Consider the following 27,497-nt stretch of genomic DNA (forward strand, 5'->3'; position numbering starts at 1 on the left):
CCAGGACGGGACAGGGATGGTGAATTGAGAAAGTATTGAGACGGACGACGGGACAGGACGGAGACGAGGCGGAGACGGGGCGGAGACTGAAGGGGTAGGGACGAATACGAAAAGGAAATGTAACCAAGTATGGACGAAGACATTCGTAGGGTTGAACAAACACAAAATGAAAGGGAGGGCCGCGATGAAGCGGAAATAGAGTGGAAACTGGATTCTTACAAACTGTGTCTAGCCGAGAGGTGACAGCGAATTACTTCGAAGTCTCGTTGCAGTCCGCAGTTCGAGAAAACGTGCGCCACTGGAAAGTCAAAGATGACTGAGCTACACGTGAATGAGAGAGGGGAAGCGTAGTGACTTTACCGGCGAACGCGATATATCATCTTGCTTGCAATGTGTTGTAAAAAAAAAAACTACAGCACATCCTGCTGAGAGGAGAAGGGGACTTACCCAAGGACACTCCGCTAAACGGTAAACGCTGTAAACGTGTGAATAATTCTTTCTCGTTACATATCATTGCTTAGCTGGTAAGAAGCTCGTTTATGTAGAGGCATCAAATCATACTAGCTACGCTAATACCCTTGCCTAAGAAAGTCCCACGGATCTAAAACCTACCAACTGATCCGCTTCGTTCCCAATATTGCGACGGCCGGATCCCTGCGTTCCCCCAATATTGCGACTGCCGGCTCCCTGCGTTCCCCGATATCGCAACGGCCGGCTCCCTGCGTTCCCCCGATATCGCCGATGTGTGTAGTGGATCGTAAGACCACACGGTCTATAACGGCCCGCCATTTCACACAGCAGCCCTCCGTCGGCTCCGGACTCTTAGCAGGGCTCTCCCGGATCGGTTGGTGCGCTAATCGTCCAATTTCTCCGGCCCGCCACCCGGCGTCGGCCCGTTCTCCGCCAAATTGGACGACACTGGTAGCCCAACAACGGGCCCAACTTTGGCCAGATAATGAGAGCGCTTTTGTATTGATCGGTGAAGATTGGTTCCCTTTGCCGTCACACTGATACTATCCCTGTTATTGATGACCGTGAGATACGGGGCAGCATTGGACTCTGGGCATGAGTTCGATAGATTTCCAGGCAGACATGATAAGGAATTAATTGAATCATCTAGCGAGTGGCCCGCGTGCGTGCAGCGTGCTTTTCTTTAACTAGCACATGGTTCAGCATTCAGCAATCAGCTCGTGCTGGCTGTTAGTGAGACTGCAAATCCATCCAAAGCACTTAACTTACGGCAGAGCTATTTCCACTTATCAGCAGGCTTTCTCTGTCAGATCGTCCCCCCCCCCCCCATCTTTGTCCTCCTCAGTGACTTCAGTTCACCAGTAAACCCCGCTCACCAGCTCCCGCTAATCACTGAACATCTCATCCCTCCCTCCCCTAATCCTCGAATGGAGGCTGACTCACCCCGGCCCACACATCACGTGATATGTCCGTGCCATACGCGGACCAACTGCGGCTTTGGTCACGTGCGCAGTGAAGGCCGATGGCGGTCAGGTGTGATTCTAACTAACTCGGAGCTTATAGTGGATTCGACAAGCATTGTGCAGACATACATGGACCAGCGGCATGGTATGGACAAGACATTGCTGCGCATCATTACCTATCGTATTCAGTTTTTGTAAGAAAGGTGTTCAGAGAACAAGCGCGGTCGGTACAGAGTGGTGTCAGAAACAGTACCTAGCTAGGTACCTTATAACTACTCAAAGATGGCCTTCCCCGGAGGCCCGCGGTACTCTATAAGGAGGGAGCATACATGCATGTGGTCGCAATAACGACGCAAAATGTTTGTCACCGAAAACCGAATAGCAATAAAAATTTTGGGCGTTGATGAAGTTAGTCATGAATGGACTTAAATCAAATGCGACGTTTGTTTATGGAAAACTTTTCCAAGGCTCCAGCATGCCAAAATCTCCCGTTACTTTAGATTATATCGTCGTCGTCATGCTAAATGCGCGCAGGCGTGTTTGAACGATCTCGAAACAGCTGTTTCCGTGGCTGACATTACCGAAACGTCCGATATCTTTCGTTTCAGCCCTATCAGACGGATCACATCGGCAATCCAATATATTGTCATCAGTGGACGGCGGGGCGCAGCCGACGCCGGCTCCCCGGTACAGTTCTCTCGGAACGGACGTCATTAGAGGTGGTGCCAGCCCCAAGGAACAGGAGTTTAGCGGCAGTCCGAGCAATACATCAATTATGCGTCGCTCAGCTACGATAGCAGCGGCATGTTCCTGCTCAATTTGTTCCATTTCGTTTCCTTCAAAGTTTTGTTCTAAATTTATCTATTATCTGAGCCTCCTTATTTCGTTCCATTCACTTTTCCGCAGCTCTCTTGCCATTTCATTCTCACTCTATTCTATTATCGCTACTTCTTCGCTTTGTTTCGTTCATTTCACGTTCCGGCCCCGACTTTGTCCCGTCCCATTCCCGTCCCGTTTCCGCCCATCCTGTCCCGTCCCATCCCGTCCCAGTCCCGTCCTGTCCCAGTCCCGCCCTGTCCCAGTTCCGTTCCGTCCCGTCCGTTCCGCGTTCCGTTCCGTTCCGTTCCGTCCCGTCCGTCCCGCCCCGTCCCGTCCCGTCCCGTCCCGTCCCGTCCCGTTCCGTTCCGTTCCGTTCCGTTCCGTTCCGTCCCGTCCCGTCCGTCCGTTCCGTCCCATTTTCCTTCCACTCCCTTCCCTTTCTGCGTCATCCCGTTGGTTGTATTTCGTTCTGTTGCTGGCCAGCTCTTCCGTACGCTAATATACGACTGAGTCGGCCGAGGGCGTAGCCGCGCTAACGCTGATGAGAGATGGCTCCAGCCATCCGTCTGAGCGCCCGTTTTGTGGTCGTTAATTTGAGACGGCGGAATGATTTCCAGCGGAGAATCCGGTGGATGTATCTGGCTGCCAGCCGGCGGACAAAAAGGTCGCCCGCTAGGATGGATGGGGTTAATGGGCGGGGTAAGACCAGTCCACCGGGGGAAATGGACAGCACTGGTCCATCTACTCCTTCCACAGTGGAGCAGCTCCGTGATTCTGCGACTTTTTACGCTCCCAGATCTACGGCGTACTATAGATCCGTGACCTAAAACTGACCGTCGCCTGGGGCAGAGATGCCGCTCAGAGTATGTCACTAAATTCTCGTCTGACTGATTGTCGGAGAGTAATTCCTGGCCCCTCGCCTTACCTCATCGATTCCTCCAGTCTACACGGTGGGGAGTAATATGCACGCGTTGCCCCGGCGCGGCACACCGACTCCCACCCCGTCCGGCCCTCGAGCCGGTTGATCGGAGCCTCGGGATCCCGAGATCGGGTGCAGATAACCGACACAAACCGGATTACCGGGATTGCTGCGCCGGCAGAGAGCCAGGAAGCAACAAGAAGCAGGCGCACAGAGGGCCGGTCGAAGGAATGGTAATCAGCCGACTCGGAATACTGATTCGACACAACACAGGACGGCAGCACACGGTACGGCCGACGGAATGTAAATGGCGGTAAGGTGTTAAAAACGTGTTAGCAAATGGAGAGTGTTGCTTGAGGCGATATTGAAAGTAGCGTTTTTTAGGCAATGCTTTGTGTGAGGAAGGTACAACGCATTTGATACCAAAAGCGACATACACTTTAACTAGCGTACCTATATCGAGGCACATAACATATGAGACTTAGAGGAGGTCCACAACAATAAAATCCCTAGCAGCTTTATGATGATATCATCAATGAAATGAGCAATGCCTTCTGAACGTCCCTTTCATTCAGCACCTCATGCAAAACGGTAAAATTGTACCGTCCATGCACGAGTCCGGAGGACCAAATACGGCGCGTTTTTCGACACTGACATCCAACAATGAGTTATTACCAGAATATACCTAACAATAGTGCTGGTCTTTCATCGCACGAATGCGGCACGAAGCCGGAGTTAATCCGACGAGGAATAGTGTACGAGCGTCTCGTACGATAAAGCGATGCTAGTGTATGAGGGGCTAGAATTAACAGCGAAAGCTCCTCTGCTAGTGACGACGAGCAAACCTTATTTGAAGGGATGTGATAAAATGATTTGTGTTCGTATCGCGACAGTTCAATAACCACCTTGAGAAGGAGCCAGAGATGAATCCAGGCTTGAGAGTGGGTATCGGGTGGGTCAAAATGAGTAATGTGATTAATGTGCCACTTGCGTAACGTACTTAAATTGCCTTTGAATTTATGAGGTCAGACACACCCTCTTCACATATTTACCACATAACTATGCGTGACCTCATGTAATGAACTGTTTGTTACTCCATCAGTCAATCGCTCAAATTGTTTTCGAGTGGTTGCATGTAATTTGCTATAAATTTACCCAGATCGCTGTGAATTAATAAACGCTGGGTCAAGTAAGACACGCTAAACAGGGCATGTTTAGCCTTTAGATCCTCACCACCTGCACCTGATGACGATGATGATGCTTTTTGTATTATTATTGGTCTAATTGAAGGCGAATATTCCCTTCAGTCATTGCAACGCTCGAACGTAACCAATGCCTATATGTTTAGCTCACCGCGCCGGTCTGATCACTGCATATAGAACTTAAAACCTCTTACAATATCCGCGTGGTAGTGTGGTGCCTTACAAGTGCACAAGACATAAATGTAACCAGATGTTGTGTATAGGTACAGTCCACAGCAAAAGTTATGTGGGGTTTCAGTCATGGGTATGTTCTGCTTCTGAAGCTTAGGAACGATTAGCCAGACTACAATGAAACTTTGAATGTAGCTTATATGTATCGTCACCCTTGCAGCTGCAACTTTAGCTATTGACATCTTCTTTTCGATCACTCCGCATTAAACAATCGCCAGTCAAAGCCAACCGTTGAGATTGGTAAAACCCTACATTACTTTAGCGGTGGGTACGTACCTACTTTCAAATAAGATCGTTTACATTATAAAGGCCTGGCTACACTATGCGTTTTCTGCGTGCGTTTTTTTGCGAGTTTGCGTGATTTGCGTAATATCGTTCTAGAAAAAAGTTATTACTAATATAGTTCTTTAATTTATATAACAGTTAATAAAACTTTTATATTAATTGAAAGTTTATATGAAAACTAATAAAAAACGTAATGTCGTTTCTTTCTAGAACGATATTACGCAAATCACGCAAACTCTAAAAAACACGCAGAAAACGCATAGTGTAGCCAGGGCCAGGCCCTGAGATGCAAACAAACATGGCCATTGACGGCAGACCATCGAGTCGACATACGGTCCGTCCTGCAGTATGACGACCTTAGCGAGCCCTGGTGGCCAGTCAGACAACTAAAAAGGAGGGCGATGAGCAGATGGCAGCACTATACTGCTCGTCTGCTCCATCCACTGGCAGTCCGCAGGGTAGGTACGGAGGAATCCGTTTCGCACTGCACATATTCGGATGCTAGCAGTTTATGAAGTCGGCATTTAACAAGAGTTTTTGTGTAAATATCTCAAAATAATAAGAGCGCAACCAATTCATGAGAAACTGCCAGCCAATGCGGAAATGTGAACCAAATGAGCAGCTGCCAGCTAGTGCTAACCGAATGATGTCCATGGTCAGATGCGCTGATCGGTAGAAACTTCTTGATCAACAATCAGTAGCCACTCCAACATATTTCAACTCCATTCCAAGCTCCGCCTCTAACTAAAACTAACCACCGATCGACGAATCTCTGACAATGCCGGCCACCCCCGGCCCAACTACGGGTCTCATCACAGGGTGGATCTCCACCACCGGCATGCAGCTCGAGCTGTGGGCGGGTTGTTACCTCCCGATATGGTCACGAAGAGCTGTTGGAGCCAGTCGCCGCGAGTACCCTCCCCTCTCTCATTCCCCAGTCCGTCACGGCAGAGCACGTGCCGGTAGTGAGAGGGATGAGGATGGGAGAGCGAGAGGGGATGGGAGAGAGAGAGAGAGGGGGAAGAGGGAGAGGGAGAAAGGGAGGATGAAAGAGAGACTCGACTACCCCATGAGCGATAAATGGATAGAGGTTGGACAATAGATTAGCGCGATATGAAATTATGCCGAATAAAAACGGCTTTTCTAAATGGTGTGGCACCCCTATACCATTACCTACCCATGACAGCTGTAACGGATAAATGAATTTAATGGGGACACCACTGTTGTGCACGTTCGAGTTCAGATGTGCTCAATGAATCTGTAGGAGGTTATGAAGAATTAGCTTCCATTATTCCAGAGGCAACAGCCAACGCATTTATCTATACAGGCTATTCGTTGTTTGCACGTCATACGAATGTTCAAAGAAGCACGAACGACGCATCTCGATAGGAGATTTGCTCTCACGAAAACGACCGGTCAGCTATGCACACCAGCTCGTCCCGGCTATCACTTCAATCCCGTGAACCAAAACGGTCTGAATTCGTGTGAGTTGCAGAGCTCACAGAGAGGTATGATCATCACACGAAGCCCGCCGAATAAGGCTCCACCGCGGGGTTGTCTGGGCGCTGGAGCAGAGTCTGTCCCTGATAAAAGCTTTTCAAGATATGTTCGATTGACCCATAGCATGTTCTTTGTTCAGAATCGGGCCACATCCAGCCACTGTTTCCTAACGTTCAGCTTCTGTGTCCGTTCGGCAGCCCCAGAGCCGTGACACCACATCGGCCGGGTTTTGTGCGTGTCAGCCCGGACCAATTACAGCGGACCTTGCGCAGACGCCTGGAGGGAAGGGCTCAGTGCAGACCCGAGCTGATAAACGTACCGGTCCACTCCATCTCGTCCATTATAGATAACCGACCCGTAATGCCTCCGCAGCTATATCGCTGATGGCTGGAGCGACCGTGAAGCACGAACTCGGGGACCGAATGCCTTCAGCGCCGACAAAAAGCGGTCGCCGGAAAGGAAGATGGATCAGCCAGGCCTCCCCATCCTTCTATCATCCAGATTCCAGGAGAGAGAAATAGCATAATTAGAGTTCTTAGAGACTTCCCATGGCGATATCCATGGGAAACAGACGACGAACTGAACGTAACGACATAAGCCGCTGGATCGCTCTTATTGAAGCAAGGGCCGATACGGTTCAGTGACACTTGTGTAAAAATAATCTAAAATAACAGCAACAACGGCAACGCATGTCTTAATTTGAAGCTGAACCTTGGCTACAAAAGCTATAATCATACATTCTGAGTTATGACTGTTCCTCTCATAAGCTTCAGATTCAATCAATGCAATGAGGAAGGTAGGTATAGAATATTGAACATGCAAATGAGCGCAAGATAAAGAATTGGCCTGCATAAATGCGGCAAGACCAGTGCAGGGACCGCTACGGACGGTACAGGACGATACTGCAGGAGCAGTAACACGGGTCAGGGTGACGAGAGAGCCTCAGGCGACACGGGAGGCCGATGCTGACTGAACCCCGGTGCGCAGGGTGGCCTCCGCGCTGATTGTGAATCGTGACCGTACGGCCGCCGCGGGACGCGATCCGTTCCAGACCAGCGATAGTCCGCCGGGCATCGCGGACCTTCGCCGGCCACTCTGAACTTCCACTGAAGGCCCGTGTCGAACGCGGTGCGTGGGGGAGAGCGTGACGGCCATGACGGGTAGCACCGACTATCAGTGATAGTGCCGACGCTCATGACGCATCGACAAAGTGACGATGCTTCTGGATTTTCTTATTACATTCTTTGCTGAGAAAAGTAGAAGTGTGAGGACTTTAATTGTGCACAACAAAAAAACGTTCAAAAGTAGGTACGCAACATTAAATAACATTTTACGAAATTCGATTCATCGCATTCTACGCCAAACAGTTTTTAATCATTCTTTTGCTTTTACACCTCTCACCTCACATTTCTTAACTACCATCTATCGTCCTTGTTCTCCATTCGTCGCGCCCTGCAGACCGGGCAGTGCGCCGTGTCCACGGAGGCTGCTCTCCGACCGATCCAGTTACACGGTCATTACTCCCCGGACGATCTATCCCTCGTCCGCAGCCTTCAGCACGCCTAGCGCAGGTGCGAGCACCGACAGCGGCACCAGCCGAGTGGAAAACACCCGTGAGACAGCGAGAGGTCGACGGGTGACGGATTAAAACGTTACCGACCGGCGCCGAACAGCCAGAGCGATCAGCCAGTGACGAAAGTGAGGGGTCAGAGCGGTCGGCTGGGTGCAGATATATGGGATTACAAATGGATACAATAGAGCGCGACGGGCAGGGTTTCTGGCACACAGACGCGAAGAAGACACATCCTGCCCGAGGTTTCCGGCCAACAAAACACGATGCGGTCTAGGTGTACACAGGTTTGAAAAGCGACATCCGCCGGGTGAGCGGTACGACCTCACACATCCTGGCGGCTCCGTTGACATTCAAAGGACGTCCTGCGCCCGTCTAAGGACGGCACACATCCGGTCAATGAATGGGTCTTTTACCCTGGCTCTTCAGCCGTCCGCTCCTCTCGCTCGCCCTTTCTCGTCTCTCGCTCGTCCCTCTACATCGCTCCCCTGCCATTCTGCCAGCGTTCAGAGCCCTGCGCTTTTTCGGCCGGTTTAATTCAAAGACCGGTCGGTCGACAGCCCTCTTTTTGTCGCCGGGTGTCTGGACGGGACGCGTGCGGCCTTCAGCCTTCCACCTGGTGCAGCAGCAGTGCCGTTTCACCGTTCAGCTGCGCCTGCGACGAGCGGCGCGCGAGTGCCGTCAAAACCCGCCCGACCCTCTCCATTGAGAGGCGCGTGAGTTCTAAAGGGCCGCCGCTCGGCTGGGGACACTTTACAGCCGCGCTAATCCCCTCGGGCAGCAGGTGAAGGGCCCGGTAACCGCGGCGGTTTGGGCGGTGCCGCGGCGGTTGGGTGATGGGCGAGAGGTGAGAGCGGTGGTCGCGCGGCGCGGGCTCCTCCAGTGATCTTCAGTCACCGGCCTCGGGGTAGAAGTCCTCAACTCTGCTCGTCAGACAGATATGACCTTCACGAGCCGCGAATACCGTCCGTTTGAAATCACCGCAACAGCTCTCCTGACGTGGATAGTGATTTCACAAGAATGCTGGAGAGCCGAGATATTTGGCGAGGCTGAAAACCTGCCTCCCGACTCAGACAATCCATAATTGGCATAGTGACTCCGAGTTCGGAGTGCTTATAAAGTTGGGGACTAACGTCTTATTTAAATATTACTGGTTTCCTATCACATGGTCCTTGCCAATTGTCACATCTTCTGAAGGATATCTTACGCGTTTTGTTTGACGAACTATGTTGACGCATCCTACAAAATCTATTGACGGAGTATCACTAATCACCTGTCCGCAAACAGTCCCTGTCGACCCCGATCCGCGCACACCAGAGGACAGCGATGACTGTCGTTTTCTCCCCTCCAGACACCCTACGGAACCTCACCGCGGTCAAGGCTCCCACCCGTAGACAGCCTCCCCTCCACCCGAGATCTGACAGATTTGCCGTAAATTACGGACGTTAGCGCTGACCGGTCGGATTCCGGGTCAAGGCGCGGAGCTGTGTAAGTTGCCGGTGGCGGTGCTGGCTCACTATCGCGCTGCACATCGGGTGGTAAAACGTCAGACGGTCCGCGCGGCAGCCGCTCATGTTTGCCGACTGGCCGGATTCAAATGGCCTCGAGTCGAGCCATTGAAGAAGCCATGTTACGGTGCAATATCCAGGTACTTACTCAGCACTGAACCGGGACGAGGCTATTCAAACATACAGCCACTTAAATGGGCAAACACTTCAGAGTCATTTAGCGGAAAATGCAACTCATACAGCAGCCAACGACTAACATTAGCTTACTTCCCTACTCTTATATGGTGGCATGAGAGATGACCCACGTTGCCATGAAGGCCAGACTCACCTGTGGCATGGAGGGCGGTCTGACTCCCTTCTTCCTGCCTCTCCGTCTGGGCGGCACGATGTTATTGTCTCCTCGCTCCTCCGGTGACTGGAACTTAAAGCTATCACTGCGCGAGACCGCATTTCCACTGCGCTCTTTGTCCGCACCGCCGCGCACGCGTCTCATCACTCCTCGGCCCTTCACCCTGAACTCCTGCAGTGTGTCGATGAGTCCGCGCGGCGGCGGCAGCGTCGACGCGTGCAGGTCGTCCGTTGACACCGACAGGCGGGTCAGGTAGAGCGGCGACAGGTCCGACTGACACCGGCGCAGCGCGTACACGTCCAGCGCGTCGGCGTCGATGAACAGCTCGGGCGGACGCTGCTTCTCGGGCGGCTCGGCCGGAAACAGCCGGCCCGGCATAGCGCTCAGCTGCTTCAGGATCTTGGCCATGACGCTGGCCGATCAGTAGAGGGTGGGCATGGTGTCCTGCAGCGGTCGGCACGGGCCGGCGCGGCGCGGCGCGGCGCTCCCGGCGCACCTGTGAACAAATTTGGCGCGTCAGACGAATGGCAGTGTCACCGGCACGGATATATCGTGACCTTGGAGGAGGTGTACGAGTGGATTACCAATGAGGCAGAAGATACGCTCCGAAAGACACCAGATAGCTCTGAGTTTGATGGCATATTTCGAAGAGGTGAATGTACGGAAACAATCGCTCCACACACTCAGGTAGTAAAGGACGGAATTACTCAAGTCACGCAGAGAGGAAGGTTTGAGTTAGTGTGAAAATTGTCCCACGATTGAACCGGTTAGGTATAAGTGAGTCACAAGCGCGTTACGACATTTCGGGCACAATCTGGACTGATTGACATCTTGCGATGAATTTAATTGCATTCCACAATTTTTTTTATCGGAACAATGTTGGCCTGCAACTATAGCAAACCGTTCGATCATTGTGCTCAGTATATAGGTATATGCTCAGCGAATCGGGTATCCACATTCCACAGGCATTATTTATCATCAGTGCCGACAGTTGGGACGATCACGGAACCACCAAACGACAATTCTAACGACTTGAAATGGTGGGCGACCACCGACCGAAGAACAAATAGAAAAAAAAAATAGGCGGTCGGACTATTAGGTGACGAACAATCCCTGACGGGAGCGCCCGCAGACGAACGGACGAACGGTTCACGAGAGCTCGGTTGAGCGGTCCCGTGGAACGCTCCCGTCTCTGGGCAGCTGTAAACGCTTCCCCCGGAGCTCCTGGATCCGCCTCCCGTCTCTCGTCTCTCGTCTCCCGTCTCTCGTCTCTCCGTATCCGTGTCCCCGCCCCGGGTCAGTCTCACCCACAGCGGCGACCAACGGTCACCGTAATTGCCTTCCAAGACCGGCGCTGCGTTTTCAAGCCCCGACAAGGCGTAATGGTCGGTCCGCGCAGCGTGGTGCGGGGAAACTCACCACTTCAAAATCGCCAATTACAGCCTGTGCCGCGCGGAGAAACCTCCGCCGGGCGGAGAAGCGGGACGAGTGACGTGCAGAGTGACCGGGCCGCACATGACGGAACGCCGCCTCTGATAGCGCACCCACTAACGCTGCAGTCACTGACATTCATTGTCGAGAGTTATGACCTTGTGGTGCTGAATGTCCCCGCCCACTCTCCGCCCTCTGTCACCAACGCCGCCGCCCCCCCCACCCCCCCCCCCCCCCCCCCCCCCCCCCCCCCCCCCCCCCCCCTGCGGCCCAAAGGACGTCTGTCATCCGACTTGAGTGACCAGTTGCGGTATTAGCGTCCATCTAATCAGCCCTCGCAGTGTAGGGTGTGCCGAAAACCCGACGTGCCGCACGTACCTAATCAGCGCCTAAACTCTCCGTCACCGCAGCGCCGACGGCGACCGATCTGCCACCTGGCGGCCTTTACTATAAACACCCTCGGGTCGGCGCTACAAGTCAGAGGGGTCGGGGAGCGAGTTTTTACCTCGTGCCATCGATCAAGACCATATCGCTGACAGTCTGGTGTCACGAGCTGAGGCCCGACGCGCCTCTGCTGTGACACTGGCCGTGGTGCGACACGCTGAACTGACATTCCCTGTGACCAGCCATGGGTCTGGGCCGGTCTGAAGGGAGAGGGACGGGCAGCCCGTGCGTTTATTTTGCTACATTGCCATCGCGCCGAGATGGGGCCTATGTCAAAAGAGTGCAGATTCACTAGAGGCAATGATCCTCGCTGACCGGAGTCTGTCGATTACAAAGCTTTGGAAGCGTTATGGCGCTGTGAAACATCTCGGGAGAAGACGATCGTCAGGGTAGGTAGGTCGAATTGTGAGCAATTTGAAGCGTTTTGAGTGAGTTAATGACAGACAATGCCAGGAGATATTTCACATTGCAATGCTAAGTCCTAAGTCCTATACAGACTGGTTGTGAATGAAGAGGATTTGCGGATGGCCTGTATTCCTCGTCAGGTCAGATGACCATGCATGTACTACTTCGTAAAAATGACCGTCACTCATGAGTCACAGATGCCGCTGTCAGCTTTTGAATGAACATTCTGAGCATCGTATGCATGGCTCACCACAAGCGGGAGTCATCGCCAAAAACACAAGCGAGCCAACCTATTTGGGTAATTCCTTGCACACAGACCTAACGACTCATTTCATCCGGCCGTTGCCGACCGAACAATGCCCAATAATATTCCTGTGGTCACTCTGCTTGCCCATGAGGACCCCAAAACGCCTCCGGCAACGCAGTGAAACACACACCATTCAGGGAAACAATCAACATCCGACCAGCAATCGCCAATGACGTCATCGTTACCAATGACGTCATCAGGCCAATGGCAGCGTCTCGCGTCACCACGTCTGCGGTACTGGCGGACCCGTGATTATCCCGGCGCTGCCCGCCCGAGCGTTCAGTTCCGCCTGCAGTGACCCGTCCTATGACTCAGGAACCGCTCGACGGAACGAGCAGGCAGGTGGCAGGTATCGATATAAACGAGGGTGGAATACAAGGAATATACCCGGAGCTGCCGCAGGCGAGTCAGGCTCGCTGATCGGACCGATCGCGGCACACGGCGGTGCACATTTCCGTCGTTTGACGGCGCGGCTGCCGTCGTTTGGCGGTGTTTTCCTGGAGCCGCGGTCACCAGGAGCGTGTAGTGTCCACCTCAGTGTGACGGTATGATGGTATCAGAGACGTTAGACGGTGCACGGCATGGTTAGAGCTCGCGGAAGGCGTCCGGTGTTCACAGGGACACGGACCCACTGGTAAGGGTAGAACCATGGGTAAATACGAGAGCTATAAATATGAATATTTATGTGCAGTGAAAACAACAAAATACATAAAGCTCAACAAAACACGGAAGCGTCTTATTAGCGGTACTGTAAACGCAACTTATCTTTAGGTATCAGCCATGATGGAAGGAGAAATAATGTAAGAATATATGAAAAGACGTTTCCTGAAGGACAGGTAAGTCAGATCTGCTGCTTCATGCACGCTTAGGTGTTGTACTGTTGACTTTTTGCACTCTGTGCCTAGGTTTTGGCATACAACATGTGAATATCATGCAAACTTTTACGTCTGTGTATGAGTTCAGTATCTAAAATAAATACATGCTATGATAAGACTAATTGTAATGGTGTTTCAATTTTGTTCGCAATAAAGTTGACGACACAAATAGGTGTACAATTGCAGAATTGCATAGTGAGGCAAATTATGCAAAACAACTTACGTAAAGCACAGACGCCAGGTTACAAGTATGACGGAAGAAAAGCCAGGCCAGCCACCAAAGTTTCAGCGTAATAAAATCGGTTAAAATCTGTTACATTAGAGTCCCGAATTTTCTCGAGCCAGAGCCACAGATCACCGTTCGCCAAATCTCACTTTCTGCCGTTCGGAGGCGTGCAGACCCGGGTTAACTGCCGCTCACGGACTGCGGAGCTACGTCATGCCGCTTTCGATTTCGATGTCGGGGTCCGGGTCACCACAGGGTATGAGAAAACCACACGACTAATGGCAGGGTGCCTGAGAGGCTTCCGCGTGCGCAGCTGATAGAGCAGGGGTGAAGTGAGAGGCCGCCTCCTCAGAACTGAGGATTTTCCGCCGCGTGTCGGTCGTGAGGTAGGTGGGATAAAGGATGTATTTATTTCAGATGAGTGATGCCTTTGAGTTAAAGAAGTGTGCATCCACAATGCAAGGTTATCCTCATGTTCAATGTCAGAACAGCTGCGTCAGGCCGGAACATGAGTTGATGAAGCCAGGTAGAACAATGAAGTTCTCTTCTAGCGAAATTCTGCCGGTGCCATGTATCATAAGTTTGACCTGGTAGAAACAATGGCCTCTGGGATAAAGCTCAAGGCCAGAGCCACAGCAAAAGGGAAGGCGTAACCTTCAGCCTCAAAGGCAGGAGGCAACGAGTAGTTCACACGTTAAATGACATGTATTCACCATTCGGCTAGATAGTTTCCTCCATGGAAATGTCACGCATTTTGGTATCACTATGCTCAAAATGGCTACAATAGGCGATACGAAGCTCAAGTGCAAGGCATATTGCATAACTCAGCTTTGCTATTGCTAGCTTCGCTACATTTTGAATGAAAGCGCTATGCGGTTTGCAGAATGGAAAAGTCGGTGTAATTCCCCTTAAATAATAAGAATGCATGCTTGCATTTTTGGGTTCGTGATAACTCTTAAACCTTAAACTTTTATGCATGCTGCAAAACCCAGTTCCGCATTATGGCAAAGTTAATGTGGCAACTAAATACTTCCGTGTAAATCCCTCCGTGTTTCGTGCAGTACCGGGTCAAATCCGCCAGCGCTATCGTCCTTGTCCCGCCCTCTAGCAAGGTCACCTTCCAAACCAGGACGGCACAGTTCTGGGTAGCACAGCACATATGGAATAACCGATCACATGAGTGATTAATTGACAGGTATGAATCACCGTATCACGGCATGCAGCCCTTTTCGGGCGCGCCTCGGGGGCGGCGGGGCGCACCACCCGCACCCAGCAACGTGCCGCGTGCAGAGCCAGCGAACCGGGCGGTCAATTGTGCATCCTCATTCCCAAAGTCACCAAACAATGCACTTATCTCATGAATCACATTTCACCTCCATATAAGACCACCGATCTCCAATAAGCCGACGGCAATTAATTTACGTTCGTAACGGTGCCGGTAAAGCCGTGCTGCTCCGGCCAGCCACGAGCCAGCCAGCCAGTGCAGTGGTGGCCGGACAGTCACCGCCACGTCATATAAGGCGAGTGCCGGATCACCGTCCCACCGTTCCGTGCTTCTATCCTCAGGATACAGAAATCCTTCTCCTCCACGCCGCAACCCCACTCCGGGCTGGACAGGCACTTTTATCTCATGCGGGCTGCTCCCTTGGAGCGGCACCGCTGCTCCCGAGGGAGCGCACCCGTAGCCGGGTGCAGTGAGTGCTTGGGGGGCTGGTCGGCCTGTCCATTTGGACGGGCTCAGCCCCGGCAACTCTCTAGGGTGTCTGCCCAGACCAATGTCTCCCCCTAATTCCTATCATCCTTCCGGCTCTGCAATGGTCTTGTCAGACCGAAAGGGCCTAACCCAACAAAACAAACAACAAAACAAATCACCGTCACACGGTACAAAATGAGCCACACGGTACAAACACGGGTCATCGGACCCCGGTCAGTGGCAGACGGCCAGCGTCCGAGAGTCGCGGTCCCATCTGACCGGTCCGGGGCTGCTAATGCCGGTGTTCCTGATACTGAACAGGACAGGGGAGCTCACAACAGTTGGCTTGATAGAGCATTCGTCGTCAGCTCGTTTCCTTAGCACGCTGCCATTCTTCTCGATGTTTGATATTTTGTATAATGTCCCTCGCACGTGACTCTCGTATTACTGTTTTACGCATAGATCCTTTTTTCAGAAATCTGATTTGAATGGAACTTTACGCTAGTGATCATAAAAGCTCACAAGCATTAGCCTACTTCATCTCGCCTTTTGCGATTCACACGCGAAAGCAGTGAGCACTAGCAGTCGCAGTGAATTGGTAACACACGACTCAGCACGGCTCGCTACATCAGAGAGGCAGTTCTGGCTGAGCCGGCACCGACTCTCGTGCCTGGGACCGGCTCGTGAGAGCGCCGGTGGTCCGGAACGGTGCCGCGATGGCCGTTATTGGCCGTAAATTAGCCGGAAAGACGCCACAGAGAATTTAAAGCGTCACCAGTGTGGTCTCAGAGAGATCAATGTGGGAACATTTGGGTCGGCTGGTGCTAAAACAGGCGCTCTGAAAATATAAAACTCGCCTGCTGAGAAGGATAAATCACTCAGTAGCGGCTCATAAAAATGTTGCAGTGATGCAACTCGACCCGGAATATGGCGCACGGGCGGTAATCCGACGAACGATTGCTACAGCAGCGACAATATGACAGTGTGACACCATCCATACCCATGTACCTAGAACATAAACCATGATTACAGGAAAGTTTTTTTTTTCAATCGTCTCGTGCACAGTATTTTGCCGCAGCCTAGTCCGTTCAGTACCGCAGAGGAGCAGCTCAGTACCGCAGAGGAGCAGCTGAGAGTGGAGACTGCGACTCAGCACAAGCCACCAGCACGAGGAACTGCGACGCAGCAACAGAAACAGCCTCACGAGACCGAATTAATTTTCTTCTTGTGTCTTCTGTCTTCTGTCTTCTTGTGTCTTGTGTCTTCTGTTCCAGCACTTTCCTTGAAAGACGATAGTTATTATTGGTATAATGTTACAGGTGCCATGCTCTCTCTCTCTCTCTCTCTCTCTCTCCTCTCTCTCTCTCTCTTCCTCTCTCTCTCTCTCCTCTCTCTCTCTCTCTCTTCTCTCTCTCTCTCTCTCTCTCTCTCTCTCTCTCTCTCTCCCTCTCTCTCTCTTTCTCTCTCTCTCTCTCTCTCTCTTCTCTCTCTCTCTCTCTTCTCTCTCTCTCTCCTCTCTTCTCTCCTCTCTCTCTCTCTCCTCTCTCGCTCGCTCGCTCGCGCGCGCGCGTTATTGACAACAATCTTCCAAAAGAAAAAAAGTTATACAAATTATACAAATGAGTTCACAAACTTCTACTAAGTCCCAGCCAGCAGCAACAAACACTTGTCATTTGGAGCGCAATGTGATCCCTACGCAAATGTACATGTTGATAAAACCTATTAATCCTTAATTTGATGCATCTCACATGATCTCACCATTTCCCAACACACGCATGCCTTAAATTGCACGCAAGTCAAGACAAGCAGATGCATAAGATAGCATTGGTATGCGTGCTAATGGTGAGCTTGGGATTGAATTTAGCACACGGCGACTGCTTCGCATTTGACAAATTGACCTAAATATATGCGCACCCCACCCATCTAATAAAAGAGCGTGACATTTGTAACTGGCAGGATAACAATGACGAGCAATTACTGGAAAAATTGCCTTATGTTTCAAAGTTCCTATTATTTCGCAGACGTATCATGACATTAGGGTATGTCAAGGCCGTGCATCCATGTTAGATTGAAATAAAAGATAATACTTACATCGTACGTATTTAAACATAATTTGGAATTCACAAATTCTAATGTCGATTGTCCCAGTATTTTTTTTTTTATCCCAGACTCACACTAACGGCTCATAGTAGTGAAAGTGGCGTGCGGTAGAGTAAAAAATGAAAAACTTAAGTCAAATAGATGATCAAAATGGCATCATATCTCATCCTTCATTGCATACAAAGTCAATAGCAAACCGTTTATGTGGAATGTCATCTCAATCTAACTATGTAGTTCTATATACATTGACGACTGACGAGTCACCGGTCGGCGGTTACATAGAAAAGTTGCCTATAATGCCAATGACGACACGCATGCCAATAAACATTCCGAAACAGTGGGCGGGAATAGAATGGAGCCGTATGGAAATATTGGATGATAATATCGAGTCGATTTGACAGTTTTACTTTCACTGGGCCATTACACGCCGGTTACGGCGCCTTTAAAGTCGAATCACCGACGATTGGCGTCACATTGGGCCATTGCGCCACCCAGGAGGCTGAGAAATATCGGGAGCTGTCAGGGAGTTCGCTACGGTTAGCTACGGTCAAGGTCTTCCATTTAATCTGGAGAGGGCTTGGCAAGCCAGGTGATCAATTTGGGTAGTTATCGTCGAGGTTAATTGAATTTTTGTATGAACTATTTCACGTCGGTACAGCTACCGCTAGTGGTAATGCCATCACAAGCAGCCATCATGCAACAATGGCTCAATAACTGAGCAACGCAAATATGTTCTTTGTTTCGGAGGTTCCACCAAGCTAGCTGAAATGCCTCATTGTGAAATTTTGGACAATGCATGCCAAGATCAGGGAATGTGCTGATCCTTCCACCGGAAACCGTCATGTGCCGTAATATTCGCCGTCCGTTCTTGGTAGTCTGGTCTCGCCCTCGCATGGAAACATGCACCGTTGTTCCATATACGTCTTACAAATTATACGCCGCATGACCGTGCTAAAACTGGAGACGTTATCGCTACTGGCCGCGCAAGGCCGTGTCATGCTTTCGCTCCTTTTTAGCGCCGGCTCATCGCAGCCCGGAGCGAATGGTAGATCACGCGGCAGAGCATGGAGGGAGAACCCCGGCGCGGCGGCAGACAAGATGCTCTAACGGTACTCTGATAGAATGAATAGCTAATGGACTATCATACAGGCTTAATTAAGAATTTTACAACTATTTGGGGCTATCAAGCTAACTGGATAATGAGACTTAAAGTAAACATGTGAAAAATGGAACAAGAATTCATATTTCTTTGGTATCACTGGGTCATATCATTTTGATCTTGTTCCAATTCCACAGATTTCGGGAAGGAAATCGTCCACAAGCAGCGTCCAGAAAGATGACCCCGGGTCACAGAGGGCCATGACCAGATGACCTGAGCGACGGTACGGTGGGGCAGCGAGGGGCGGATAAAGCACCGATGGCACGGGTTTCGTCACTGCACACAGACAGACAAACAAACGACTGGCTGAGGAGAGAGACGAGCGGCATAAAGATGGCTAGTGGACACCTTCACCCGCAGACACGGGCCAAGCCTTCATGCCCGGACCAAAAAGACGGGTCGCCGCACAATTCATGAAGCATACAGTGCCAAAATCGCCTCGCACGTGTGAGAAAGTCGAGAAAGTTTACCAAATAATCTCCATTGTGCGTTTGGAGCAGTGTCCACGATGACGTCATCTCCATCAGTCGGTCACCAGTCGCTGACCTCGACTGTTGTCAGAGAGGGGCACGTTGGATGCCGTGACCTCTCAGAGACCTCTCACAGCGCCCGGGCCGGCGGAGCGTCTCCAGCGGACAGCGGCTCTTGGGACATCCCTGATCGGGTCGGCAATCAGAAGGCGGGTCTACTCGTCGGCACCGCCTGCCCCGCCGCCGCCGCCACTGGCCGTTCAGATATCGTATAAACGACAAAGGCTGGCCGAGATATGACCCGACTATGGTAATGCGACGGCCGCCGAGGCAGCCTGACTTACGGCCCAGCTTTTCGGCGATAGCATCGAACGAGAGAGTGGCCACTTGACCCGCCCCTGCCCGCGTCGGAGCACGGGAAGCGCGCCGGGTCAATCGGAGATTCGGGGCCACTAAATTATTGATGCGGATGGAGTGCTATGAACGACTCGGCGTAAATTCGAAGGTGTGGTTAACAGCTAATGAGCCTGTGATCGAACACCGAGAAAGCTGGAAATAAAACACGGCCAGGCGTGTAAAACGGTAGGGGCATGGGCGTGAAAGAAGGCTCCAGCATTCGTGACCAGTTAAAAGCAGACTTCCACACTTGTTCTTTTTCTGTGTATTCTGTATTATCGTTTCCATTTGCATGTTCGCACTTTGAGGAAATTTGTTAGCATTGCATGCATTGTTGTGTTCAGTCCTTAGAGATTTGCAATCAAAACGCAAACTGATTATAAATGTAGATACATATAAAATGACTCAGCTGCTCTATTTGGAGGCCATTGCGGTTCCCGAATGACTCGTAGAGAAAGGCTGGAGTTAAATGACGGCACTATACCTGAAAACCCCACGCACGGGTGAGACGGCACAAGTGTCCGCTTCAGTCGGCCTTTCCACCCTCGAACCATAAACAGACAGCTAAATCCATGATCACCGCAGTGATAGCCGAGACTCGACAGGGCGACCCGGCCTCGGAGTCCGGTTTCAACACCACCTGATACACCTGGGGAAGCGCGGCACGCGTGTGTTCGGCCTGCTCAGCAGCCCGGAACACACGATCAGACGGGCCCGGCCCGGCGCCCATCATGCTGTCCGCAGCACGCGCACACAGCGAGAAAGGCGCGTGCCGCCGCGCGCCGCCCGCGCTCGCTCGTGCACGGTCGTAGCGCGGGTGCACGAGCGGCACGAGCCACGTGCACGCTGTGCACGATCGCGGAGCACGCGGTGATATGGTGCACCGTGGCCTGCACATTGAGAGCATTGTTCAGTGTGCAGCTACTCAGAGCTAGCGCGTTTCAAGAGTGCTCTCGCCACGCCGAGGGTTAGGACAATCAAAACACAAGTAAGTGCACTTGAGCCTTATCAAACCCCTGATAACGAATCAACGTGAATTACAACGCTAACTGCGATTTAGACTGTGTGCTATGAGCCGTACCGCAGTCCGTAGCGGGAAACTGCGCAACTGAAACACACGGTTTCTGAAGGAGTCGGCCCCGGCCGAGTCGGTCCATGGTCGGCTGAGTCGCTGATCAATGAGTCACGGCCGAGCAGACTCCGAGACTACAGATGGAGGAGTCATGTGTGAACAGGACACGGCTGAACGAGGCGGGCGCGGACCAGAGTCGAACGTTCTGAGGTACCGTAACAACGGGTCAAAACGGGAGGGTCACAGACGAATGGCCTCCAAAGACCGACACAGCAGGGGTAATGCATCGGCGGCTGAGCCACTTAAAACAATAGGGAGACAAACAAAGAGTGGAATGTCTCGAGTGCTGCACCAGCCACCAACCAAGAGGGCATAATGGACAAAAAGGAATATGGCAGATCAGTTCACCCAAACACACAGTTCACCGGCCACCAGGCTGGGTAGTTTCTGAGCAAACACTGCAGTCCGCCGTGGTCGATCAGGGTACTTTGACGACCAGTTGCGCCACGGTAAGTATTCTCAGCTCGCTGGGAGCGTGTGTTGAGTGTGCCGAGGTCGGCCTACCGGTCTGATTACACGTCATAACCGGGCACTGACGGCGCGCCGACGGATCGCCCGGCGGCTCGGCCCGGAGCCGCCGACAGGGTCACTGGATGGGTCAGCGTGGAGGTCGTCCGCGCCCGAACGGCACAGTCGTGACCGACGCGGCCGTCGCAGCCTCTCGGAGGATGTCGCGTGAGCTGCCAGTGCGTGCCGATCGCGAGCCGGGTACACCTCAGCCACGAGCCGACCAGCAGTGGGGAAGTAATAGCGGCTGTTCCAGTGACCTGGACTCAGGCCGCGGCGGCCCGTGCAGAGCGATAATGAGCTATGCAATGGCAGACAATGACGGGTCTAATGACGGTGCAGGGATGAGGGCGGAGGGTGCGGCTGGCAGGGATGTATGAGATATACAGATTAGGGAAGAATGCCTACCTAATTTTTCTCAATACCAAAGCTACCGAAAGAGCGAAAAGAATAAACCCTAAGACACTGGGAGAGAAAACAGTTCCAAAGCATTCCTGATTTATGGCCACTTCCTGGTCATAAGAGAAATCCTCGCCAGTGAGTGCATTCATCTCCGGTATATTTTATGAGCCACGGCACGGGTTGTGACAGGGTCAGCCTCGGTCAGGCCGCGAGTGCAGCCGGGGTGGCAATCTCCGCTGGGCGGAAACAGACGGTACTCTCTGCACAGCGAGCACCGCGGGCGGTCCATCGAGCCGGCACGAGACACAGCCTGGGTGTGACCGAAGGGTCGAGAGACACAGCCGCACCCAGGTGCTCCGACCACCCCCACCGCAGTCTGCCGGGCCGTCCCCCGCACTGCGCTTCCAGCTGTGACTGTAACGGCCCGGCCCAGCCCGGTGACCCAGTGCCGCAGCAGTAAACCCGCGCCCCGCTGCAGGGCGGAGGTATATCGTCCAGCATACAGCCTGCTACGGTCCATTGACCAACCGCTGACCAACAGGTGACCAGACGGTGACCGATTGCTGACCGACCGGTGACCGATCGGTGAAAGGTTCGTGACGGTTCAGTGGCTATGCATTGGCCGTCATTCGCCCGATTTTCGACCGTCAGCAGTCCAGTGTTTATCCGACACCATTTCCTTGCAAACTTGCCGATCGTTAGGCCAACACCCAATGAATCTCACGCGTCCATCAGATGACCGTTCGGTGACCGGTTGGTGACAGTGCCGGTTATATCAACCTTAGGCCGACCGTGCCGCCTTACCGGTCCTGTCAAACCAATCAGTCGAGCCACTGTCTGAGCAGTGACGTTTAGTGTCTCACACCAGCGATCTCCCGCCCGTTGATCCGGTTTACCGAGCCCGGATACCAGTGCCGCTTCCAGTACTGTTTCAAGAGTCCGGGACTCAGCACCGTCTCCGGGACACGACGCGACCGAGCGGCGCGACCAGCGTTGCATGACGCCGACTGTAACGGTGCTGCCCGGTCACCGGGCCGAGCCGAGAGCTGACTGAACGAGCCGAGCCGAGAGCTGACGGGCTGAGCCGGGCGGGTAGCTGACTGGCCGCGGGACGGGCTGAGAGCTGACGGACCGAGCCGTGAGCTAGCTGGCCTAGGCGAGAGCTAACTGGACGGGTCGGGACGAGCTGGAGCTGACGGACCGAGCCGTGAGCTAGCTGGCCTAGACGAGGGCTGACTAGCGGGCCGGGAGTGCTGAGGTCAGGGGATGGGACAGGAAAACTGGAGGCATGTGTATATGAGATTCAGCGTAAGAGGAGACCGGTCAAGCAGACAGCTGACTGGCCGGGTCGATATTTCTGAGGTGAGGAGATGGGATAGGAAATCTAGACGCATGGGCAATTGAGGAAGATGGTGATTGGTGACTGAGGGATGGCTCATGAACAGTAGTGTCATGTTAATTGTTCTCCCAATGGACAGGACACAACCATGGACCAGCCCCTTGCAGCCCCCAGCAAGTGTAAGTACAAACTTACTTCGAATCAGTTTGTCCCGACAGCGGACAAACACAGCCTCCATTGACCGGGCAGGTGTGTGCAGTGTGCACAGCTGACTGCCCGATACGTGAGACCCAATCAGGGAGCGGTGTATCGGCGCCGACAGTAGACACAGCTGACTGAGCCGGCGACGGCGCCGTGGACACAGCCGATCGGACTGGCGCCAGACACAGCTGATTACACGGCTCTGTCCCGGCCACCAGACAATGACCGACCTGGCACCCCCGCCAGACCGGAACGGCAGGCTCGCGAGGAAATAAACTCCTCCGTTCGGCACGGCCTGACCGAGAGCCGCGACTGGTTGACAAAATCGAGGCCGGTAGAGGATGTGAAATCTGGAGACACGACTGATTTTCCCAGAAGGAGGATTAATTCTCTGTCAGATAGCCGCTCAGTTTGTGACAGTCAGAGCTCAAACCGGCTCACACGTGTTCGGAGTATCGACCGGGCATCTGACGTCACCACACGACAAACTGGCGACCTTACGAGGTCGTGAAACAAGTTTTTTGCTCTGTCCGCGCCGTTCCCCGATTTCCGTTACAGACTCGGGTGTCATATCTGAGCCCGATCTCATGTCATCCCTGCCATTCGGAGCTACCTTCCGCACTGAAATGCACGCTGGAGAAAGAACATCTCCAGGTGTCAAGAGCAGCCGGTCACGAACTACGAGTGTCGTCAGGTCGATACACGGGAGGCAGCCGACCGACCGGTAGCAAAACGGTCGGATGTATCGGGAAATCGGGAACGGGTGGGCCAGCAGAGGACATTGACTCCGCCTTACAAGTCCCTTGGTTCAGACCAATGCAGCTGAAGAAGTTATTTGAATAACTAAGTAAAGATTAGAGGTAAAGGAGGCACTGAGCATCAATATCACGAGGACGAACTAAAGCCAGAGGGTGAAGGACTGTACCGGCCTTCCAGGATAGCCACATGGACACCATGTTGGCGCTTTTCTGTGGTCATGCAAGGTCAATGCATTGGCTTGAATTGCACGTAAGAACGATGTAGTGATTGTAAAATAAAATGTGGAGAGAATCAGAAGGTTATATGATTTAGATCGCATGGCAGTGTGAGGTAAGGCGGAAACATGAAGTCAGAAATTGTTTTCTATTTTTGCACTTGAAGACGGATATTAGTATAAATGCCAGTCAACAGCCAGCTTCGAATATCTACTTGTGTAACAGGTGCACGGCATGTTTCATTTCATGTGATGTGCATGGCCGATGCTCATTCTCCTCGTTATAATTGGCAGCTGCAATGCAATTGCATATTCTCTCGGTGCAACGAAACATGAATAAGTAGGTATTTTCTGTTTGTTCGCCCATGCTCCAGAAGCCATAGACCTATAAGATCCATTATTCATATGGAATTTTAAATTTGATGCTTGTGAACAAATCCTGTTAGCGTGTGTACCTAATTAGTCTTGCTCATTGAACAACACTATTATATGATATTATGGTTATCAGCATCTAGTATTTATGGGTTGACAAAACTCGATCTCTCACTACAATGATACAATCTCTTGTTTTTGGGTTTCGATTGAAATCGCCGATGCCTCGGTTACTTACCATCAGCAGATATAGTTAGTATCATTATTGCGTTTTGTAAGTAAGCAATCTTTCTGTATCACCATGTGGTAAAAACACGGACAACGAAAGATAAGACCGCAATCTTTGTCTGACGTGCGGAGACGACTACCTACACACAATAGGACCTCTCAACAAAGCACGAGACGAAAACACGTCAAGGCTGCTGCAGTGGCCACTTACGTAGAGCGAAGTTACAAACAACGACACAACCCCGTCCGATCGCTAATGGGGCATTCCACGTCAAATCGAACAAAAATCGGCTGTTTTGCACCTTACCATCAGCGATTTCATTATAAATTTGTGAGCGAGTTCCTGTGTGGCCCCGGACATTACATTGATATTTTTTGCACATTCTGACCACAGGTCTTCTAATATAGGGCATCAAATTTTACAAAATGTTGCATCTTTATATTTTGAACGACCATAACTTTGGTTGTACTGTTTGATTTGAATGAAATAAACCTTGTTTAGGTAATTCTTAAGCATTTGTTTAGATTGCCCTACTTAAATATATGACCTTGAAATGTGCTTAACTCTGTTCTAAGTACAAATATCGAAATAGCAAAAAACACGTCACCTTCGATTTGGCTCATTTTCATATATTTTATTGCCTACCATATTCTTAACAACCTATGAAAAAATTAGAGTGGGCCATTCATAAGTTTTGAAGAAAATTGCACATATGCAAACGTATGTTAGCACGCGCAGTGGAGGAGGAAGAGCGAATTTCGCCCACCCCTCCTGTTTTTCGCCAATATCTCATAAGATTAATGCGAAATTAATTATGGCTACCTATCAAGAATTGAATTGGACATCTCATCGTGCAAGCAATAAGAAAATCGGTTCACAACTGTTCTAGTAATAGCGGTGTAAAGTGAACATCCTGTCGCCGCAGCGACGCGGCGACTCGGCAGCCGGCGCCGACCGCTACGCGCCGCCTGAATTGTAGACTGTGCCGGGACGGAACGGAACGGTTCCGTCTTTATATCGCGCTCCCTACCGCTGATTACGTTCGATTCGCGTCCAAATTTGTGAGAAGACTAAGAAATGTACAGGCAATCTTATGGTGAAAGAAGTTTGAAAATCGGTTGGTAAACAATTGAAATATGAACGTGTAAACACAAAATTGTGATTGCTGCGTTTCCCGCATCGGCCGAGCCCGCCTTGCAGCCGGCGACATGTTACTCTTAGCAGGCCTTTAACTGCCAATTGCCATATTTATTATTGGATTTACTAGAAATTCCCCATACATACTAAAAAATGTATGTTCTTCGTATAGTGAAGATCAAAAGACGTGAAGATATCGTTGCGTGATAATGTTTTCGTTGAATTTACTTCATGATGCATTTCCACACGGCTCAAAATTCACCGCAAAATAGGTACCGTTTGCCTGAGACACTTTTACAATGGAACGTGAATGCTTGACTACGATGACTATGCATTTTCATGCTCGCAGAGTTTGGGATATCACTAATCAGCAATCATTCATTTCAGAAAGTGTACACAAGCAAGCATGTCTTGACTCTGTCTTTCAAGGTCACGCGCGGTTGCGTGATGTTGATGCATGAAAACGGCGTTTGCCGCGAAAGTTATGAATGGCCCACTCCAATTTTTTCACAGATGGTTAGGAACATTGTGACGGACATAATATGTAAAAATTAGCCAAATCGAAGGTGACGTGTTTTTTGCTATTTAAATTTTTCTGTTTTAATTCAAGGTCAAATGCATTTCAAGGTCACTTCAATTTAATTTTATAATAAAAATCGAAGCCTTATCAATTGCCTATAAGACCCTGTTAATATCATTTTGATACCAGAAAAGGAACCAGAGTTATAGCCGATTTAAAAAATTGATGTGTGGCATTTTTCGCTATATTCGATGACCTATATCTCAGCGATACGTTATCAAATTTCGAAAATATTATACGTAACTCAGTTTTGAACCATGCCCAGTCTGCCTACAAATTTTTCAGAAAAATCGAAGGGGATGACGGATTTCGGTGTTTGATTTGACGTGGAATGCCCCTAATGTCTTCTCGACTGGCCATCTGCCCCGAGCTGGGCACGTGCCCTTTGTCCGTCCACCTGCTGTATCGGCCGGTCACCGTCCCCTGTCCTATAGTCCCCCGTCCGGCCGACAGCCCACAGACAGGGCACTGGCCCGTCATTCATACACCAAATGCACATGCTGATGAGCTGCGTGGCGACTGGTGAGACGAGCGGTCGTGCGACGGGACAGCGTGTGCCTTCTGTTATGGAGAAGTGATGTTTGGGGAGGAGTTTTGCAAGTCGAATTTATCTCGCGGCCTCCACAAGGGCATGAGCGTGGAATTAGAAAGGACCGCAGACTGGGAACATGGAGCGCATCTTTGAGCATACCGCAAAACACACTTCGTCCACAATGCGTGGAAATCTTGACCACAGTTCAACAGTTAAAATGCAATAAGATGTTTTAATTTTAAGAAATGGCAAATTCTGTATTTACCTGTGAGACGTCGGGGATGCTGGACTTTCCACTCGGCCCAGGTAGTTTCACCAGTTTGTAAAATCCGAAATACCTTGTTCACTTCAACCTCGCCAGTCCCCAAAACCACTTCACTCACGACGAAACCGTCTCGTTCGTACAGTCTTCACAGACTCACAAGTCGCAAACCCTCCCCGTCGTCTCATCCGCGACACTGAGCGCCGCCGCCGCGACGAGCCAGCGACGGTCGACCGCTCTGCCACCTGGCGGCGACGGCGGGAACCACAGCGCCGGCGGCAAGGCAGCTGCTCCGTGGCAGCCTTGCGCCTCCGCTGGCCGGTGCCGCCTCAAAGGGCGACGGGCCCAGGAGCGTGCCTGGCTTGCGACAGGGGATGAAAGGTTTGGGAGGCGCGCAGGATCTCCGTTATCAGATGGGAGCTGGCCAGAGTGTAGTAGGCCGCGGCCCGAAACGGTGCCGCGGGAGGGGAACGCGCTCTCTGCTGACCGGACCGGAGGGCTACATGGCT

At 51.5% G+C, this 27,497-nt stretch overlaps 1 protein-coding gene across 1 annotated transcript; it reads right to left on the reverse strand.

Annotated features, from left to right (window-relative positions):
* Positions 1 to 9,795: 9,795 nt before the first annotated feature.
* LOC122390521 lies at positions 9,796 to 27,164 on the reverse strand (the record flags this gene model as incomplete). The annotated part of the gene is made up of 2 exons (XM_043383571.1): positions 26,992 to 27,164; positions 9,796 to 10,312 (listed from the first exon to the last, which is right to left on the reverse strand). A coding segment is annotated over exon 2 (429 nt), but the record flags the coding sequence as incomplete, so codon positions are not given.
* Between the last annotated feature and the right edge of the window lie 333 nt (positions 27,165 to 27,497).

The sequence above is a fragment of the Amphibalanus amphitrite genome, unplaced genomic scaffold (assembly GCF_019059575.1).
Source record: "Amphibalanus amphitrite isolate SeventyFive unplaced genomic scaffold, NRLGWU_Aamphi_draft 000398F_arrow, whole genome shotgun sequence".
In the NCBI taxonomy this organism is placed as follows: Eukaryota; Metazoa; Arthropoda; class Thecostraca; order Balanomorpha; family Balanidae; genus Amphibalanus; species Amphibalanus amphitrite.